Source organism: Salvia hispanica, chromosome 6 (assembly GCF_029641045.1).
Source record: "Salvia hispanica isolate PSC_SH4W2 chromosome 6, Shi_PSC_v1, whole genome shotgun sequence".
NCBI lineage: Eukaryota > Viridiplantae > Streptophyta > Magnoliopsida > Lamiales > Lamiaceae > Salvia > Salvia hispanica.
The window spans coordinates 37,476,133-37,496,472 of record NC_142697.1 but is presented as its reverse complement, the minus strand read 5'-3'; the positions used below and the strand labels follow the sequence as shown (position 1 = coordinate 37,496,472).

General features: G+C 33.9%; 4 protein-coding genes across 6 annotated transcripts; 1 reads left to right on the top strand and 3 right to left on the bottom strand.

Moving 5' to 3' along the window:
* Positions 1–1,172: 1,172 nt before the first annotated feature.
* LOC125203489 (uncharacterized protein At4g28440-like) lies at positions 1,173–3,387 on the bottom strand. 3 transcript variants are annotated; one of them, XM_048101842.2, is made up of 3 exons: positions 3,219–3,387; positions 2,387–2,636; positions 1,173–1,486 (listed from the first exon to the last, which is right to left on the bottom strand). In XM_048101842.2, the coding sequence occupies exons 2-3, from the start codon at positions 2,574–2,576 to the stop codon at positions 1,299–1,301; spliced, it is 378 nt and encodes a 125-aa protein (XP_047957799.1). In that variant the 5' UTR covers positions 2,577–2,636; positions 3,219–3,387; the 3' UTR covers positions 1,173–1,298. The 3 variants fall into 3 exon arrangements, with proteins under 3 accessions (XP_047957799.1, XP_047957798.1, XP_088916226.1); XM_048101841.2 differs by having other exon boundaries at positions 2,387–2,616; positions 3,219–3,385; XM_089060100.1 differs by lacking the exon at positions 3,219–3,387 and adding an exon at positions 3,057–3,094 and having other exon boundaries at positions 2,387–2,616.
* Positions 3,388–4,118: 731 nt separating this feature from the next.
* LOC125206785 (uncharacterized) lies at positions 4,119–5,281 on the top strand. Its single transcript, XM_089061602.1, has 2 exons — positions 4,119–4,657; positions 4,942–5,281. The coding sequence occupies exons 1-2, from the start codon at positions 4,119–4,121 to the stop codon at positions 5,279–5,281; spliced, it is 879 nt and encodes a 292-aa protein (XP_088917728.1).
* Positions 5,282–6,493: 1,212 nt separating this feature from the next.
* LOC125208236 (uncharacterized) lies at positions 6,494–7,324 on the bottom strand. Its single transcript, XM_048107817.2, has one exon. It carries the CDS (start codon positions 7,312–7,314, stop codon positions 6,595–6,597), a length of 720 nt encoding a protein of 239 aa, XP_047963774.1. The 5' UTR covers positions 7,315–7,324; the 3' UTR covers positions 6,494–6,594.
* An 11,044-nt stretch (positions 7,325–18,368) lies between these two features.
* Positions 18,369–20,135, bottom strand: LOC125204453 (protein JINGUBANG-like). Its single transcript, XM_048103116.2, has one exon. The coding sequence runs from the start codon at positions 19,996–19,998 to the stop codon at positions 18,598–18,600; it is 1,401 nt and encodes a 466-aa protein (XP_047959073.2). The 5' UTR covers positions 19,999–20,135; the 3' UTR covers positions 18,369–18,597.
* Positions 20,136–20,340: the final 205 nt, after the last annotated feature.

The window sequence follows — 20,340 nt, the reverse complement described above, 5'->3', positions numbered from 1 at the left end:
ACCAAAAAAAAAGGGGATAGTCATGACGTAGACTTTGAACGAGTAAGAGCATCCTCATCAGTGCTCTTAGCTAAGAGCACGGAGGTGTGCCCGGATCCACTTTTATACCTTGTCCTTAGCTAAGAGCACAGTGTTGTGCTCTTAGCTAAGGACAAGCTCAAGGGTCACACCATTCTATTATTCAATTTAAATACTTCAATTACTAAAAACATTTCTACATTATAAAAAATACATTAAAAAATAAAAATTACATAATTAAAATCCTAAAAAATAAAAATACATAATTAAAATCCTAGAAAATAAAAAAATACATAATTAAAATCCTACAAGTTAAAAATTCCCATAATTAAAGTGTTATTTATAGATGAAAATGTGAATTTTGGAGAAAAAATTGAAAAATAAATTAAAAGTAGATAGAAAACGGATAGAATTTTTTGGGAAGTGGGGATTTTTTTTTTAGTTTAAAACATTTTTTTAAATTAATTTTGAATTTTTTAAAAATAAAAAATTTGAATATGCCAACGGCTAAGCCGTTGGCCAATCAGAGAGCGCCACGTAAGGGTACTCAGCGGCACGGACGTGCTCTTAGCTAAGAGTAGCACCGTGCCAGCGGCACGGACGGACAGCTCCTATCAGCGGACAACCTCGTCCTTGCCAGCGGCAAGGACGGACGGACGAGTTTTTTTCAACCGATGCGGATGCTCTAATGAGTTCACGAAGGATGAAAAAGGCAAGCCAAACCTAATTGAAACTAATTTTATGAGGATTCTCTAATAAAGTCCTAATTGGATACCTACGTACATTATAAACATTGAATCTTCAAGATTATCACAATGAAAAGTAGTACTACATCATTTGAAGTTCTGCTCAAATTATGCCAAATCTTGCGAGAATTACAGGATTATCACAAGTGATTGTTGTATGAATGAATATAATTATCCTTAGCGGTTAGGATTAATCAAATTCGATTGTCATGTGACATCAATCCTAGTCATTTCAAATTTGAATATGTACATATGCCATTAAATTCGGACTAAAAATCTTGCTCTATATATGCCCTCCAACGAATCTGGACTCATCTCACATGCAGGTTTTTGTGACATAAAACACCATTTATATTTAAAAAAGAGGTAGCAATATGTAAGATTTCCTGCTACTAACAAACACTGGCATAATGAAAACGTGTTCAATAAATATAAGCTAAAGTGCGATAGTAAAAACATGTCCCCGGCGGTACAAGTTCTAGGCAAAACTGTCTTACACATGCATAGCTTCTAGTTTGAAAGACAAACTGCTGCTCAGACGACGACATCGATCCGTTCAAACTCGATCAACGATAGGTTGTTGCTCTCGTCCACAGAGAAGCTGGCAGCCTCCCCCACTTCAACACGACCACTGCGGTCCACAGCCAGCCTCATCGAACCCTTGAACATGTCAATCTTTGCATTCGAGAGGACGAGAGTGTTGCCCTCTTTTGCAAGATCCACTAACATAAACCAATGCATCAATGTAAGAAGAAGCGTAGTCTAAATTTTCAGTTTCCAAATCTAATAACAATAATCGTAATGCCCAGGGCACATGTCCATCACACGATCTTTAAAATTATTCAATCTTTCACCAAAAAACAATTCACAAAAGTAGTTTTAAGTGGAATGCCCAACAAAATAGAGTTGCATTCAAGTCAGAATTTCATTAGCAAACACACACAAACAATACATAGCATTATGTTAAATCAAATTTCATTAGCATTCTCATTCTTAAACATTGCGATAACACAAGAGTTAAATTACAAGGGCATGGGGAGTTTATGCAGTCATTGATGCAATCACATCAATGAACATGATCAGGATCACTAATGGCCCTGATCATGATCATTGAAACACATTTGCTTCAAACATTGTCATTATCAAACAAGTTTTGAGCCCACATAAATCTCCTCGTAATAAGAAGTTAAGAACCCATAAACAATCTATCCCCAAAGCCTAGATAGCATGTATATATTACATTAGGCAATCAACGAGCAATGAATTGTTAAAACGTAGACTTAAAGAGAATGGCACTAGGACATGCTCCACCACTACAAAATCATGACAAGAGAGAGGATTCTCTACTTCAGAAATTCAGATGTCAGATCCACATATAATCCAGTAAGAAAAAAGGGGAAAAAGTAATACTATGATTGTATTTGAAAGAAAGCCTCAACCTTTGTACAATAATAACATATCAAAAGAAAAATTGAAGGCATTTTGAATTATAATCTCACCCCCTATACCCATCATCTCAAAAGCAAGCTACAAATAAGCCATAGTCATAGAAAAACAATATGCTAAACTTGTACTCACATACTCTGCAAATTTACAACACAAAATGGTGAAGAGATGTTCACCTTGATCATTTCGTGCAGAAAAAATAATGATTCCTGTCTCATCTCCAACCAAGCACTCAGAGAACCGCCCTTGATTCCGACCTCTCTGTGCCACCATCTTAGCACTGACAACCTTTACAGTTAGATTGAGCCCGGCATCCAGCGGACGCAGCTGGTTGATCTTGGTGACTTGCTTTTTCTGGTCAGCCATTTAGAGTTTTTTGCTTCTGATAATCTCTTGATAGTTGAATCTGAATAATATCCAATCAAGCTAACAATGAAACACTCAATAAAATTCTATCAAACAGAAGATCTAAAATAACAAGCCAAAATTACAAACAAAAAACTAACAAGATTGCAGTACAAAGAGATAAAAGATCTCCAATTTCATGTCACATATACATCAAACAGCATAAAAGAACAGATTCAATTTATCTCGACCTAGTACCTAAAATCATCTGAATCTGCAATTTCACTTCACAAAGAGCATTATAGTCCAGATTTAATTTATCTCGTCCAAATCCCTAAAATCATCGGGATCTCAAACCTAATAACTAACAGTTCATACAGATAAACATCATAGATAAAATGGCTCAACCTAAAACTTCAAAAACGAAATCGAATGTGCTCTATATGAAAGGCCTAAATCATGTGCCCCTAAAAACAACAGAATAAAAAAATTAACACATACGGGCCACCACAAAACCAGATCTTTCCCCCAATTTGAATAAGACGGAAATCAGCTATCCAATCTATGCAAAGAACAAGCGATCCAATTCAGGCAGATCAAGACATTAGCAAAGGATTAAACATTAAGAAAACGCGGAAACTTAAAAATCAAAGTGTGAAATACCTCAATTCGTGCAGATCAAAGAATCTGCAGAGATTTTGAGTTTGGGAGGATTTGGTGTTGAAATTTTGGAGGGGGTTTTAGCTGCTAAAATAGTCTTCGAATGTGCGCCGTTAATGCCTAGGTGTGCATAATCCTCCTCCTCATTTTTAACTTCAACTTATTTTTCTCTCTTAATTTTATTGTTTTAATTTTCCAGTAACATGTAATTTGCGTGTATTTATTTATCCATAATATAAATAGCAATTTTTTGTTCTTTATCTACACGTAAATCTGAGTTTATGGCGTCATAAATTCTCTTTACCAAAAACCATTTTCTAAGGGACGAAAATTAAAAACGACTTTAAATTTCTTTCTCTTTCAGATTTCAGATATCTATTGGGCATAGTTGATAAGGTCTAACTACTTAAGCCCATTGGGTTCTACTACATCATTATTCGTAAGGGCTAATGGATTTAAAAAATTTATAGGTTGATTGGGTTTGAAATTATAAAAGTGATCAAATTCTTAGTAAGATATGTAATTTGCGTGTATTTATTTCTCCATAATATAAATACCAGTTTTTTTCTTTACTGGTAAGAGCATCCACAATGGATGTCCGATCTTGCGCCCGATCACCCGAGATCGGGCTCGGGCATCAATTATAGGCGCCCGATAAATCGGGCGACTGAGTGAGTCGACCGAAAGATCGGTCGTCCCCATCGGTGCCTGATCGGGAGCCCATTGCAACACAATGCCCGATCGAGCCCAAGCCCAATTTCACGTTTTCATATTTTTTTTTATTTTTTATTTAATTTCTATCTATAGATATACCTTATTTTCACTCATTTCTCACACATCTCTCAAACCTCACACATCTCTCTTTCACTCACTTTTCCAAAATATTTCCCGGAGAAGATATAAATGGGGCTATGGAAAGCGCAATGTTTGAACCAGATTCTCGCAGGTATTCGTGCAATACAAGAGCAAGAGCAGGCCGAAGAGCAGGTCCCGAGGCCCATCCACCACCGGACATCCGTCCGTCGAGAGCATGGCTTAGCTCATCAACATTTGTTCGAGGACTACCTCGCTGATGAGCCCCGGTGGGGACCGACGGTTTTTCGCCAACAGTTTAGGATGCGGCAAGAACTGTTTCTCCACATTGTTCACACAATGGAGGCCCGCGACGAGTACTTCCAGCAGCCACAAGATGCGGCCAACAGAATCGGTCTATCCCCGCTCACGAATTGCAGGGTTGCGCTTCGTCAGTTGGCATACAGCACCACAACGGACATGTTCGACGAGTATCTTCACGTCGGGGATACAACTGGACAAGAGTGTCTGATAAAATTTTGTGAGGGCATGATTGACGCTTTCAACGCCTCATATTTGCGCAAACCGAATGTCGAAGATTGCCAGTTCCTGATGAGGATTCACGATAGGGTGCACGACTTTCCTGGAATGTTATGGAGCATTAATTGTATGCACTGGGAGTGGAAGAATTGTCTGGCAGCGTGGAGAGGCCAATTCACCTGTGGGTATAAGGGTACCCACCGGACGATGATACTTGAAGCCATCGTTGACCATCGTCTTTGGATTTGGCATGCTTACTTTGGCGTGACGGGGTCAAACAACGACATCAACGTGCTGAACACGTTGAGTTTCTTCACCGAGCAATGCAATGGCAACGGTCCGGTTATCCAGTTCACTGCCAATGGCCGACAACATCATATGAGGTACTACTTAGCCAATGGCATATACCCGAGATGGTCAGTTTTCTTGACTGCCCAACGGATGCGAAGAGAGCCCTTTTTGCACAGTGGCAAGAGTCTGCACGGAAGGACGTGGAGCGAGGATTCGGTCTGCTTCAAGCACGTTGGGCAATAGTGAAAGGCTTGGCTCGTTCCTGGTACATGCATCATATCGTCAATGTCATATATGCATGCATCATCTTGCACAACATGATTATTCACGATGAAGATGCAAGAGCTAGCGATTGGTACTATGATGAAGCTGAACCGAGCGCAGGTCATGCAACCTCGCCGGTCATTCGAGGTTTACCCTATGGAGTCAGTGAGAGATTATAAGCTGGGGGAGAACATGCGCAACCGACAAGCTCATCTTCAACTCATAACTACATGGTTGAAGAAGTTTGGACACGTAGTGGTCGTTAAAATTGTACCTCTTTTTAAGTTTTTCCCTTGTAACTTTTTTTAATTAAGTAATGTATGTTTTTTGCTAGTTCTTTGATTTAGAGTCTAATTTTGCTATTTATAACGTGTAAACATAAAAATATAATATTAAAATTGAAATGAAAAATGAATAATTGATAGGGCACCCACTAGGGCCAATTGTCAAACTATTGCAGAAAAAAGGGGCATGTTGATGTAGCAACCACTAGGGCATCCATCGTGGATGCTCTTCTCTGAGTTTATGGCGTCATAAATTCTCTTTTCCAAAACCATTTTCTAAGGGAAGAAAATTGTAAACAACTTTTAAATTTTTTATCTTTCAGATTTCTGATATCTATTGGGCATATATAGTTGATAAGGTCTATCTACTTAAGCCCATTGGGTTCTACATAATTAGTCTTAAGGGTTAATGGATTTCAAAATTTTATAGGTTGATTGGGTTTGAAATTATAAAAATGATCAAATTCTTAGTAAGAGATATAAAATGTCCAACTAAAAGGCATGGTTTTGACTACGATAATATCTTTCCAATTAAGTTTGTTGGACACACTGATTATTTCTGTTTTTTTTAGTTTTAAATCACACACATGTACCAACCACACTTATATACTGCATATACTTTGAAATCTTTAGTCGAAGAGGAAACATCATATCAAAATTCAAACTCTCTTATCTACTGATTGAAGAGGAAACATCTTACCACAAGGTTGTTGACTCATTAAATTCTAGGAAACTTCATTGGTATATTAATTATGAAAATAAAAGCTGGTGTTAAAATAACTCTTCGCAGCATAGATGTGGAAGGGTTAGGGAATTAAAGGGGGGAGAATAAATATAATGATACTGTAAATTAATTTGTGCTATATAGAGCTAGAAAATCAACCCAACTCAAGCCCATTGATAAGGCTTTCTTAAGAATTGGCCCAGTTGAATCTTACAAACCAATTAATTTATTAGCTTAAAACTTTAATTTATTCCCATAGTTGCAAAACATAATTAATCCCTATTATAGAATAAAATCACCTCGTATCTTGTTTATTCCAGCTAGTGGTCGAATCGTAATTTAAATCACGTAATTAGTGGGGAGAGGGGAATCCATAACAAAGATTGAATATATAAAGAAAAATAAATAAACATTTTATAACTATATTACCTTTCTCCATACAGTTTGAAAACAGATTCGAATAAACTAATAAATAATTAAAATATCACAAACCTAACCCTAATTGAAGATCTAACTCTATTCCTTTTCTATTACAAATCCTCTTTGACTCAGGTGAAGAGGGAGACAAATTCCCTCTAGAATCATCCACTTGTATAAGACTAAACCTATGCTTATTATTTTGCTGCATATAATAATTATTAGTAATAATATTATTACATTTTACATCGTACCATCTCGACTCGTGATCGTAATTGATCATGTCTGAGCCAAAATTAATTTGAATCTCCTTGTTGTGCAAAGCAGGCTTAGACCCACAAAAAGTGACAAAATTCTCACTATTTTGGTCACTAAATTTGTTGAAAATTGGATTGATGTAATAATTGAGGTTTTTGGTGGCCTTTCTTGCTTGAAGTTGGAGCTGCAGCTTTTTCTGCCTCATTCTTTCATTTTTGTGGGCATTTTGATGGCCTCCCAATGCTTGTGAGTTTGCAAACACCTTGAAACAACAGGTGCACTTGAATTTCTTCGCCGCCTCGGACGGGGGAGGTGGCGGAGGTGGGTTTTTTCCATCAACGGGCGGCGGTTTCTCTATTAAGGTGGAGGAAGGCGACGATGAACTGACACTCTCGTCGCTTTCCTCCACCACAGAGGCTTGATCCTTCTTGTGAATTCGAGATGGATCAAGCTCGATTCCAAATAGCTTTAGCTTCTTCTCGGTGCCGGACTTTGCACTTTTTGAAATTGAAATACTATTTTCTCCCATTTTTTCTTGAATTTTGGATGTGATACAAAGATATGTGTTGTGCCACTTCTTTATATAGAAAATTTTGTTGGCCTTTTTGACTATGCATTGAAAGTTATAACAAGAATAGTGGTACGATCACAAACACCATAGCTGTACCTTAGAGTCAATAAAATATTTAAATAAAAATATAGAAAGAAAACTAATTAACCTCGTGCAGTAATATTAATTTTAATTTTAAACCACTTTCAAAATGTAGAAATGTCGTGGCTGAACAAAAAAAATTCGGTATACATCATAATCACACTCAATATCGATTATTTATAGTATTTAAGTATCATATTTTATTTCATAATATTGTAAGATCCCTATCACAATACGTGATAACGTACTATAACAAACACTATTGGAATGAGAATATAATTAAAAACAATATTTATTAAAGACTCGGATATCTAAATTCCGTCAAATTTCGCGATTAATTAATACCGTTCTACTTGAGAAATATTAGTATAATACAAATATTCATGCTTAGAGAAGGGGGAATGTGATATGTATCATTATATATTATAATGGGGGACGATAAAAGTCAAAAGTAAAAAATTAAAAAATATGGGTGTATCTGGAATCCGAAGGAAGATGATATAATTATAAAATTCATCTAATAATTGATTTAAGAAATAATGGTTACTTTAAGTTGAATGAACCAACTATAGTGGATTTATATAAATAAAAAAGGATATCTATATTATTGTGGCCCCATCTCGTACATTTCTTTAGATCATGTTCATACAATTTTTATTTAGTCTTGTTAGAATTCTGATTAATCTGCACTTAAATTAGAAGATTCGCCGCAATAACATGATTTGCATCAAAACCCCACATGAATTATTTAATTACCTTGCAAGAAAAAGAAAATTATTTATAATATATGTTATTGACCATGCTTTTGGGATTATTAAAAAACTAACTAGGGAGATTAGTTGCTAAACAACAAATATTAAGAAGTGGCCAATGCAAATATACTAATGGTAATTAGGGTTTTTAATCAGATCTTAGCATATCCTCTTAAAGCAAGGATTGTGTGCCACAAATGGTTATACTAATATATGTTGAAAGTGAAATTAAATTGAGTCACCATTTAATTTAATAAAAATTAAAAGGATCCATTTTTGGACCTTCTCAATATTTTTGCTTCACGTGATGTTCTATCTATTAGTCTATGTCATAATTGTATAATCTAAATACTAACAAAATATTAAATTCCAACTTTTGGAACATGATTAAATGATTTGATTCCTAGGGATAGAAAACTATAAATTCACGAAATACATACTCCACAAAATAAATTCACGAAATATAATCTACCCTCTTAAAAGATATAAAAGGTTGTAGTAGTATTCTATTGGTCTATTCTCTCACACGTGTTGAAGTGGTGGACTAAATTCCACCAATAGATTGCGTGTTTTTCTCCATAACATTCCTATATTTAATTCTTGATTTCTACTATTATTCTTATTATTTTCTTGCTTTTGAGAAAGGATTCCAATTTCCAATTAGGCATGCTAGCTATCCTCAACACTTCCTTTGAAAACAGTAATTTATTGATATATATTGTGGATAAACCAGGGGCACTTTGAATGGGTCTACTATACTTTGTGTAAAGTAAAAAAAAAAATGTGCCACTAGTGAGAGTACTATATATCTAATGCAATTAATTTTAATAAAAAAAAAATTCTCTTGTTCTATAAATTAATTAAGATCGGCATCGTTGATTTTACTAGGATTTCCATTTATCTTAGAAAAAATATAATAATACATTAAAAGTAGTATTGTCAATATATAAAAGTTTGTTGTTTCATGTTCAAACTATTATCATCCATTTAATAAAAATATAAGACCGTGGTTAGTAGAAAATGATGTTTTGCACCAACATTCATCCATAAATATATACAATGTTAACAATAATAAAAAGATCATTATATTGTGTAAGGTTGTGTGACGAGGGTCGCTTAAAATATACTACTATTAAATATTCAAAATAAAGTGATTGGATAAGCTAAAGAAGAAAGAAAAAGGAGTTGATGCCTATAGCAAAACGTGAAACTAAATTAATTCATATTATATTATTACAATCAAATGAGTTGGTGGGTGGTTTAATTAGTCCATTGATTTCTCATCAATTTAATTTCATCTTCCACCCACCATAGTCATAATCACACAACAAACTTGAGTAGATTAAAGATCAGATTTTCGATATTAACGGGAAATGACGGTAAATAGTTATTTGTTCATATGTTTATTATCTTAATTAGGCCAAGTAATATATAAAATCGATACGTAATTTAATTTTATCAAGCATGAAATCTCTAAAACCACGCTTATAAAACTATACAAATCTAACACAGAGAGCCAAATTTGACTTCATATTAGCTAAATGTACTTTTATTGTGAAAGGTCTGCGTTGATATCGACCTTAATTAAATAAATTATTTTATTATCGATCATTGTTGTTGAATTGAGTGCATAATTGTTGTTGAGCTGATCATATTAATGTGAATTAAGTACTGCTCTTTTGTTTAATATACAACTATCATATATTCAATTTAAACTGTAAATAAGAATATCTGATCAAATTGAAAATTAAAATTAGAGACCAACTGGGATCTTCTTCTTCCTCGACTTTTCGATAATTAAACTCAATTTGTACAATTAGGTAGAGTGTTATTTACGTTTCTACGCCCTTATTGTAATACTGTTTGCCGTATTAATTACTCCCTTCATGTGCAATTATATAGGAGTTCCGGTTTTTTCATTTTTGTCCGTCAGTGAATAGAAGTCTCGGTTCATATAATTACTATAATTGGTAAAGAGGTCTCACACTCCACTAACTCATTTTACTCACGTATCATTTAAAACTAACTATAAGTGGGACTCATATTCCAATAACTTTCTTCTATTCACTTTTCTTAAGTATCATTTTTTAAAACTCGTGCTGGAAATAAAAGGGACTCCTATTCGCGGACGCAAGGAGTAGATGCTATGTTAAATAAAAATATAGTACTATTAGATGTTCCCTTTGTTCCTGAGGTAGTTGAATTTCTGTTTTTTTATCCTTTTTTTTTTGCAAAAATGATAAAAAAAAAAATGGTACTTAAAGCGTAGAGAAAGTAATGTAGTAGAGAGGATAACGTAAATAAGAGTCTTTTCTATATTACTCTCTCTCCTCTTTAACTATAGTATCATTTTTGTAAAATGGGTGAAAAAAAATAATCTAACTTTCTTGGAACGGAGGAAGTATTTTAGGATTAGAATAGTGTGAATAAAATCGATCAAACTTAATAAAATCCATATAGATAATTAAACTGTGACTCGATCGATACGTATAGCACGACACAACTTCTTTACAATATTACTCCATTTTCTTGATAAATTCTACTCCATATTTGAACCCGATTCAACATTTTATAAATACAATACTATACTAGTACTATTAATTGCTAGCTCAAAATTGGTATTGGGTTTTTTTCTTCTTGCTATTTTTTGTCTATTGTCATATATATCAACATTTATAGTTTTGCAAATGTTAAAATCAAATATAAATTTGAGTCATTTTATGAGTGGGAGTCATGAAATCTAAAATAAATACTAATACTATAGTTGATGTCGTCCGAAACTGCTCGAGCAATGCAATATATTTTGATGTACTGTTTTATCATTTGAATTTAATATCGTATTGCATCTGACAAAAATAATAGCTCTAGATGACTTGATGCAACTAAATGAAATTCGATATTTCAGATATAAAATTAATACTTTTATTACCGCCTAGAAGAATTTTTTATTACAAAACACTCAACAACAGCAACATAAAACTAACTAAATTTGAAGAGATTGATGAATAAAATAAAGCCGGCAACAACTGACATTAAATAAGGTTTACCGATTTCACATTGATTACAACCGTCGTGTATATGCACAATGGTTATTAAACATTTAGTATTGGGACTATATACCGGCGGAAAACCATGAACCGATTTTAATATGGAATCGAAAAACTCTAGTCCTTACGTCCCTGAAAATTTATCAACTTATTTCCTTTCGTCCGTTCCTAAAAATTTGTCACTTTTCATTTTTACCATGTCTTGCTATGAACCCTACGTTCCACTAACTCTGTTACGCTCACATTTTATTATAAAACTAATATATAAAAGTAAGATTCACATGCCACCAACTTTTTGAATTCACTTTCTATTACTATATTTCTTAAAACCTGTGCCGGATTAAATGGTGACGAATTATTAGGGACGGAGAGAGTATTAAATTTGATTGTTGTGATATTAGGGCTTGGACGGGAACTATGAAACCACAAAGAATCTATTTTCGTTGAATCTATTGTGTTGTATGGTGTTTGTCGTTGTTGTGCATATTTTTGTTAGCTGAGGTTATCAGTTGATTTACTGTTTGTTATCTGTTTGTTTTTCTTTTCCCACCTATTCTAGGTTTGTGTGTACACTAAATGATCTTTTTTATTTAAAAATGAATAATAATTTGAAGGACTATTATGATAGACTCGAACCCGAGACCTTTGACATCGATTATTATCCAGGCTACACTAGTTTGGTTTGGGATGGGTTCATATGTTTTTGTATTTCATGTTTTAGCCCCAAACATTTTATTTATTGCAGAAAAAAATCTTGCAACCATATACATATATTATCTGAAACCTTCCATTCCTTCATAAGAGAGTGTTGTTATAAACCTAATTGTTCCGTGGACTATTCTGGAGGCAACTATTGGTATCGGCATACACAAAGAAGGGAGTACTCAAGGAGCTTGAGTATCTCATTTTTTGTTTTGTTTTTTTCTATAAAATCTTCAAATTTATCTAAAATTTGTGTAAATTGTTTTACAATATAGTACTCCTCTAGCAATGATATGAATTTATAACCGAAAAATATATTTTTACATAAAAGTAAAAACATAACAAAAGTTGTGCATTCTCTTGGTGAGAATAACTGGAAAAATAAATATTAGGAAGAAACTGATTCATTCACAAGCATGCATATTCCAAAAAACAAAATAAGTAGCATAAATATAGGAGGCACAATCATTTCGTCGTGGAAATTATAAGGGCCACTAACTGACCCTACAACATTATCAAAGAATCGACAACATTATTCACCATTTGAACTTAATTCTTAATTTTATAAGATGCATGCTTCTAGATAACCTCGCAAATTTCTGAAATAATCAAAACGAAAAAAAAAAAACTAATAAAATCTTCTCCAGATGCATTCCAAAAAATTGGAAAAGATGGACGCCATCATTGTTTTGCATAATCTTAAATTTAATTTGTTTCTACATATGTTTGATTCAAATTAATTTTGCCAAATTAACATACTTTCTAAATTAGCTCACAATCTCAAGTTCTTGACTGCAGGGTTTTGAATTGTCATCACAAATTAATTTCGTAATAAATGAAGAAAATCCGAAAGGAAGAAATTGAACCCTAGCTACCCAGATCCAAACCATAAATTAAACTCAACTAAAAAATATTAATTTCATATCATTGTGTCTAATTTCAAGATCCACAATCACATCATACAAAATAAAGCTCAAATAGTCCATATACTATATATGATTCACAAACTTTTCATTTAAAAACAATCAAACACACATGAATTGTTGGATCATATAGTATAAAAGAAAAATACCAAACAAAATCTTGATGAACTAAACTTGGATCAATGAGATGGCATGATCATCTCTGGAGCAAAGATCGGACCGTTTGCTTCGATTCCCCGAGAGCAAGAACAAGGAAGAAGATCACATTAAATTGCTTTTCAATGAGGAAGAAACCAGGGTTTTCTTCTTGGTTGATGAAGCTAGTAGATTGTGATTTATGTTTTTATTTTCCTTCTTTTTCTGGGTTTGATCTTGGTGATTGGTAGATAGAGAAAAAGAGCCATGTAGTGAGGTGATGATGAAGGTTAATTAGGGAGGTGAGGCAATCATCAACTTCTATTTGGGGTTTGTTTGAGGGTACTATATCATTGCAGCAACTCTAGCTGTGTTTTATATATGTACTTCTCACACGCGCACACAGTGAAAAATCATTGGGTTGGCATGAAAACCGAATATGAAAATCTTCTACTTTTTCTTGTTTCGAATTTCAAGAATTAAAAAATAGTACACCCTCCTTCGTCCCTGTAAAAATACGTGCATTTAAAATGACACAAAAATTAATACACAATTAAAAAGGTAAAGGAGAGGAGAAGAATGTTGGTGTTCGGTTTGCAAGATCAAATAATACCAAGATACAATCTAGAATTGAGTTGTGAGATTATTTTAGTCATAGGGGGTTAGCTATAACTAATCATCTCATGATTATCCATCTAGGATTGAGTTGTGGGGTTGAATCTCATGAACCAAACACATTACAAATTTTATTCTGGATACAATCTTGCAAACCGAATACCCCCTTAGTGAATAGCGAGACCCACATTATTATTAGTGTTTAATAAGTTGTTATGGCGGGTCATAGTAGTATAAGTTGTAAATAAATTGATGTATGTGAGTAATGAGTTGGGGAGAACTTTCGATAAATAGAAATGCTCATATTTTTATGATACGAATGGAAATGAAAAGTATAAATATTTTTATGGGACAGATGGAGTATGCCATTTCTCTCTTTAATTATTTATTTTTGGGAGTGTAAATATGCTGCAGTAGTTCTTTCTTATGGTAATGGCCAGTTATTTTCTTGTATGGTAACTTGGTTTATCATGTACTGTATTTTGATTGAAATCTTGCTATCAAAAGTCTTTGAAAAGTTTGACCTTTTCGATTTATCCCATAAAATATATAATCCCTTTTACAGTTTTACTCTATTTATCGGCTCCTCAAAAGTGTTCTTTGCGTATCTAAACATTCTCTTCACTTTTTGTTAATTCTCTGATAATTTTGGTTAAGTGAACACATCTAAACTAGATCCCTTATTTCACATTACTTGTTTAGAAATAGAGAAAATTATGTTTTTAAAAGTAAAATAGAGAAATAAAACATTTTTATTTATCTCCGATCCGATACTAAAATTAGGTTGAAAAATCCTAAAAGAATTCCAAGTATGATGGAATGAAGAATGGATCCGGATGATTTTACAATATCCACTGCATAATCTGCATTCATTTGGTTGGCACTATAGTAGTACTTACGGAGTACTATATTTTTTAAAGAATGAATTTTTTAAAGAATCGCCATTCTTGCATGAATACCAATTCCTTATATCTACTATAGGGATGCGATCAAATCAATAAATGATTCTGTAAAAAAAAATCAAAGTAAATTTCAATTATTGAATCTTGTGATGTAACTGTTAGATTAATGTCACATTCCATATAATAATGTAGATTGTGTAGTCTAATAATGTAACTCGGCTAATAATGTAACATGTTTTAATCTATTAATGTAGATTGTGTAGTCTAATAATGTAGTTCGGCTAATAATGTAACGCGTTTTAGTCTAGTAATGTAGATTGTGCAGCCTAATGATGTAGCTCGGCTAATAATGTAACGCTTTTTAGTCTAATAATATAGCTCGGATATTATTATCATAACAATCCAATCTAAGGATCCAAGAACTGAGATTTGCTTTGACTTTTTTTATAGAATTTCATTTATTCACCATAATGCGGCCCACTGTACTTATATATTATGACACCTATTAATGATTAGTCTATTTTAATTAGACCTATTATGCATAACTTAACAGATACGAAGACTCAATTTTTGATAAATTAAATAAAAATATTTCAGTAGTTACTAGCTAGTACTATATATAGGATTCAAATTGTAGCATGGAAATTCACATGACTTGATTAAATATTTTGATATTAGAAATTAATTCTTATAATATTATAAAAACATTTTTGAATAAAATCTCAAAATATTTCAAAATTATTATAGGTCCAAATTCTAGTATGAAAAAACAATACAACAATTGAACCCAAATTACCAATATTTTCTATTTTAATTATTAAGAATTGAAATATGGATGTGTACTCCTAGACAACTAATAATTTATAATTTTATGATAAATGTTTCCATTTAATTTCTAAACTTTAACCAGATTCTATTTTGCTTATTACCTTTAAAATTGGTATGTAAATAATGTTTTATTGATTTATTTTTCTGATTTTGTAAGCAATCAAGAATTTGACATAACATGGTTTGATAATTTGCTTACGTGCCCAATTAGACGTTAATCAAAATAATGTCACATTGTGGCTAGCAAAACGACATCTTATTATACAAACTTAAATATTTTAATTCGTTGGTTATTATTTACAATAAGAAATAATGAGATGGAAGGGAGAAAACAAGATACAAGAGATGAGAAACTAGATGGGAGAGAGTACAAAAGTTAAAATTATATAATGTGGCATTGTTTCGATACCAATAATGTTATAGCGTTTTGGTTGACGTCCAATAATGTTACGTAAGTAACTTATCAAATCATATCAACACCAAAATTTTGTTGTAAACCATAACAAATCAATAGTTTATATAAATTTTAAAATTAATATAGAAAACTAGAATTTGGTAATAATTTAAAAATATTTTGACAAGTTGGACAATTTCATATAAATGTCTTGTGGGGTTTAGTGAGGAGAAAATAGGGTCACATTTTACATATTTGTTGGGCATATAGAGACATGATTTACAAAGCATATTTCAGATAAGATATATAGACGTCATCTCTTATGGTGAAGGTGCTATTAATCAGTCATAAAAATAAACTTGCAATAGTGGTGTCTACTCAATTTCTCATTTCTCGTCAATTACATCAATCTTTTATGCTAAAAATTCATTACATTCTAAATTAATCTTTCTCGTGATAGTCCATATATTCATGATCACTATATAATTATAGCCACGATAAAGAAATTGTTTCGAGGGATCTCAGTTCTCACATTCAATGCATGCAGGATAATGATCAAATTATAAATAAACAAATATGGATATCCACTTGTAATGGGAGTTCCAAGAAATACTGATTATCTATTATCATTATTCCCCCATTTCATAGTAATGGAAGCAAAATTTTTTGGCATGAAGATTAAGAAAAATTGTATTAGGTGAGTTAAGTAGAGAGAATAAAATGGAAAATGAAAAAGATAGAGAGATAAAGAGAGAAAAAAGTAAGAGAGAGTACAGTAGGAATGGAAAATGTGTTGACTTTTACTAAAAAGAGAAATGACTCTATTACTATGGAATGAACGGAAATGGAAAAACATCCTAGTTACTATAGAATGGAGGGAGTAGAATTTATGGACCTGCATTTTCTCAATGATGTAAGTGGAATTTCGTTATTTTTGTTCTTTTGCATACTGTCTGCAACTATGGAATCATGTCATTTCCATTCATAGTTGTCGGAGGAATCACTTTGAACCTTTTAATTTCCTTTTTTTCTTTTCCATGATTTATTTCACATTTTGTGCATACTTGCATTAGCATTTCTACAATCTAAAGTTGCTAAAACATAGTAACACGGAAATTAGTGACACGGGAACTAATACATATTTATTGATAATATATTAATATTCACGAGTAATTGAAAAATTAAGCTGATATTTTTCCGTACTTCGAAATTATTCTGTATAAGATCGATTCCATGTGACTAATCTGTTTAATTGTCTCCAGCTTGACTAATTACTTTCGACGAATTCAAAAATTAACAATTGGGCCTTCTGTGGAGTATTGGGCCTTATGTAATGGGCTATAATTATTTTGAATATGGGCAATCGTTATGAGCCCATACAAGGAAAGTTATGACTATTGACCGTTTCCTAAAGATAATCACAATGAGTGAGAAAATACCACAAATTAATTAAATTAGGTATGAAGAAGTCAAATTCTTGACACAATTTATATTGAAAAAATAATTACTTGCATACTATTTAAAATTAAATATTGCAATTGTTCCTTTCCCATGAAACCATGATTTACTTTTTGCCTACCAAAAATAGTCCAACATCAACGCAACGTCAATTATTCTTTAGATATAAAAGTACTTAAGGTTAAATTGATGACGCAATTAGGCCCTTAACAAATAAAATTAATAGCTAGATAATAGATTAGGCAGTATATATAATGGACTTTTATCAAGGGACTTTTTAACTACCATACTTTTTTTTCGCGTGGCTACATTAACCCGATAACACGAGTCCCACAATGTAAAGAAACGTTAATTATCCTAATAATATGGGATTAATTTAATTTCATGAATTTGTCTTTTGTCTCCCATACTACAATGGATATCTTAATAAAATGCAATATATTTCGGAGATTAAATACGCGTAAAAAAAAAAGATGACATATGTGTGAATAATTTAATATGCAGTAGTGGATAGTGGTGACTTGTGATACGCTATGTTGGCAACCAAATTGAATTAATTAACTGAATAAAATCTAAGAAGGTAGGAATTAATTTAATGCCAGATATCATATCAATTCTACTGATTTAAGCTGACTACTATTGCCACGAGATCCAAGTGGAATTGATTTGAAAAAGTAATTAGAAAGCTCCAAAAAAATAAAGTAGTTTTATTTTAAATGAACAAAATGGATTTATCATTTGTGAAATAAGGCTACATTAAAACTTGAAAGTGTTTACAAATGATTAATTATGTATATATATCCAATGCACTAGTTAGATTGTTGGATTTTGAGTTTTATTAAGTGGTCTACTTTCCAATAAGGTTTTCTTTTGTCAGCTAAATACAGAGCCAGTTGATGTAATCAAACGACCAATAGCAATCCATTAATATCGATTCTAAAAGATTTTTTTTAATGGTTCAATTATTAGAAAAACTGAATTTAACCGTGGTAATTAATGTGTCATTATCACTCAATCACCATTTTATTTATATTCAGAAACGGAAATATTTGATCTTCTGGTTTAATTAATTGATTGTTCATTCCGAGATACTCTTCAATAATTCATCTACGTTAAAGCATGTCATCACCTAAATTAGTTTCAATAAATATAGAGAAACCTATAATCAATTTGCGTTCTTATAATAACACTCCATATAACATAAGGAATGAAAACACTATTTAAATAATAATCCCAAATTACAAGCCTCAAAGTCTCAAACTACACAATCAACTCTCAAATCCCTAAACCAAAAACATCATACAAAGAATCTCAAAAAAAAAAAGATTTCAAAAGCGCCTAAATTTTCACTCTCTGTATATATATTTACAAAAATATTCCCTCCCTAGTCCCTACCAATAAAATTTACAAAGGAACCCAAATTTTCCAAACCTTAATATCAAAATCCAATCCACCACTATAAACAAGGTAACTATTCCCTAACTCATCCCCATCTCTTTTCTTATCAACCTCACTACACCTCCGATCCAAACGCGCCACTAAACATTTCACCGGACATTTGTGCCCTTCCAATACCGCCAGGCAAGAATAGCTATTTCCACTCCCTCTCCTCCACACTCTCACACTCTTATCCGCCGATCCACTGCACAACACCTCCGCCACCACCGCCAAACACAGAATCGCCTTCCTATGCCCCCTCAGCGCCCCCGCCACCGCCATTCCGCCACCTCTCCCCTTCTCCCACACCACGATCGACCGATCGCAGGCGCCGGAGTAGAGCATGCTCCCATCGGTGCTCAGCGCCACCGCATTCACGGCGGATCTATGCTTCTCCAGCGTCGCGATCAGCGAGTGCCGCGACTCTCCGTCGCGGCGCCGCCACACCTTGATCAGCCGGTCGGCGGAGCCGGTGTAGACGCTGCCGTCGACGGACGCCGCGACCGCGTTGATCGCGTCGTCGTGGGCGGCCTGCACCGACTCCACGCACCGGAAGTCGGTGCTCCGCCACACCTTCATGCTCCGGTCCCACGACACAGAGTAGAGGAAGGCGCCGTCCGCGGAGGCCGCCAGGGCCGCCACCGCGTCGACGTGGTGGACCCACGTCTGCCTCCGGTGGCGGTGGACCTCCACGTAGCTCCCCGCCGAGAATAACCGCATGCAGCGGTCCACACCGGTGGGGAGTGTGGCTGTCAGTTTCAGCTTGGCAATAGCTGAAACTGATGAATTACTGTTTGATGTGACATTTGCTGACACATTAGTGTCATGGTCTTTGATCCGCCACACGCGGATCTTGTGGTCCGCGTGGGCGGTGATCAACTTGCCATTTATGAAGGTGGTGGATTTCACGGCGGAGCCCGTCTGGGCAGCGGTGTACATACTGGCTCCGCCGTGGGAGGGGGATGCGCGAATTTCTCCGTTGGAGGAGCCGCTAAAGAGGTATTTCCCGGCGAGGGCGAGGGAGAATATGTAGGAGGAGTGGCCCTTGAGGGTGGCTAGGCATTGGTGGTTGGCGACAGCGACGTGTTCAAGGGAAGGGACGGAAGGGAGGCTTAGTTGGGAAGTAAGGGATGAATTGGAAGATGAGGAGTCGGAAATATGGGTGGTTTGATATATTTGAGAATCTTTGTGTTTGTCGCAATTGCAAGGCATTGGGCATGGGACAAATCTACCCATAATTTCTGATATTTTGTTTGTATTTCGAGGGAGAAGCGTAGGGATTAATTTGAGGGAAATTTTGTTGGGGGAATGTGATGTTATGAGAGGTGAAAAAATGAATTCAAACATCAAGTTTATAAAGTACTCCATAGATTTCTTCAACTTGTTGTGAATCAAGGCGCATGTTAGCGAACCTTTTTGCTTTACTTTTGTGTAGGGTTGTTCCTTTTAGTTGGTTCATTTTCGTATTTTTTTGTATTATTTTAATTTTACTCCAGAAGAAAACGTATGAGAAGATACACCCTCACGTTCAACGCTGATAAAATGATAATAATTGTACTATAGTTAAATACTACTACTACAAAGCATATATATTAACGGTTTGATTTCACTATTATAGAAATTTTGTATTTTACTCTATGGAGTATTATCGAATAGCCTTGAGTATAGTACTACTAAATAATGAAAATCACTAAGAGTGGAACACGATTG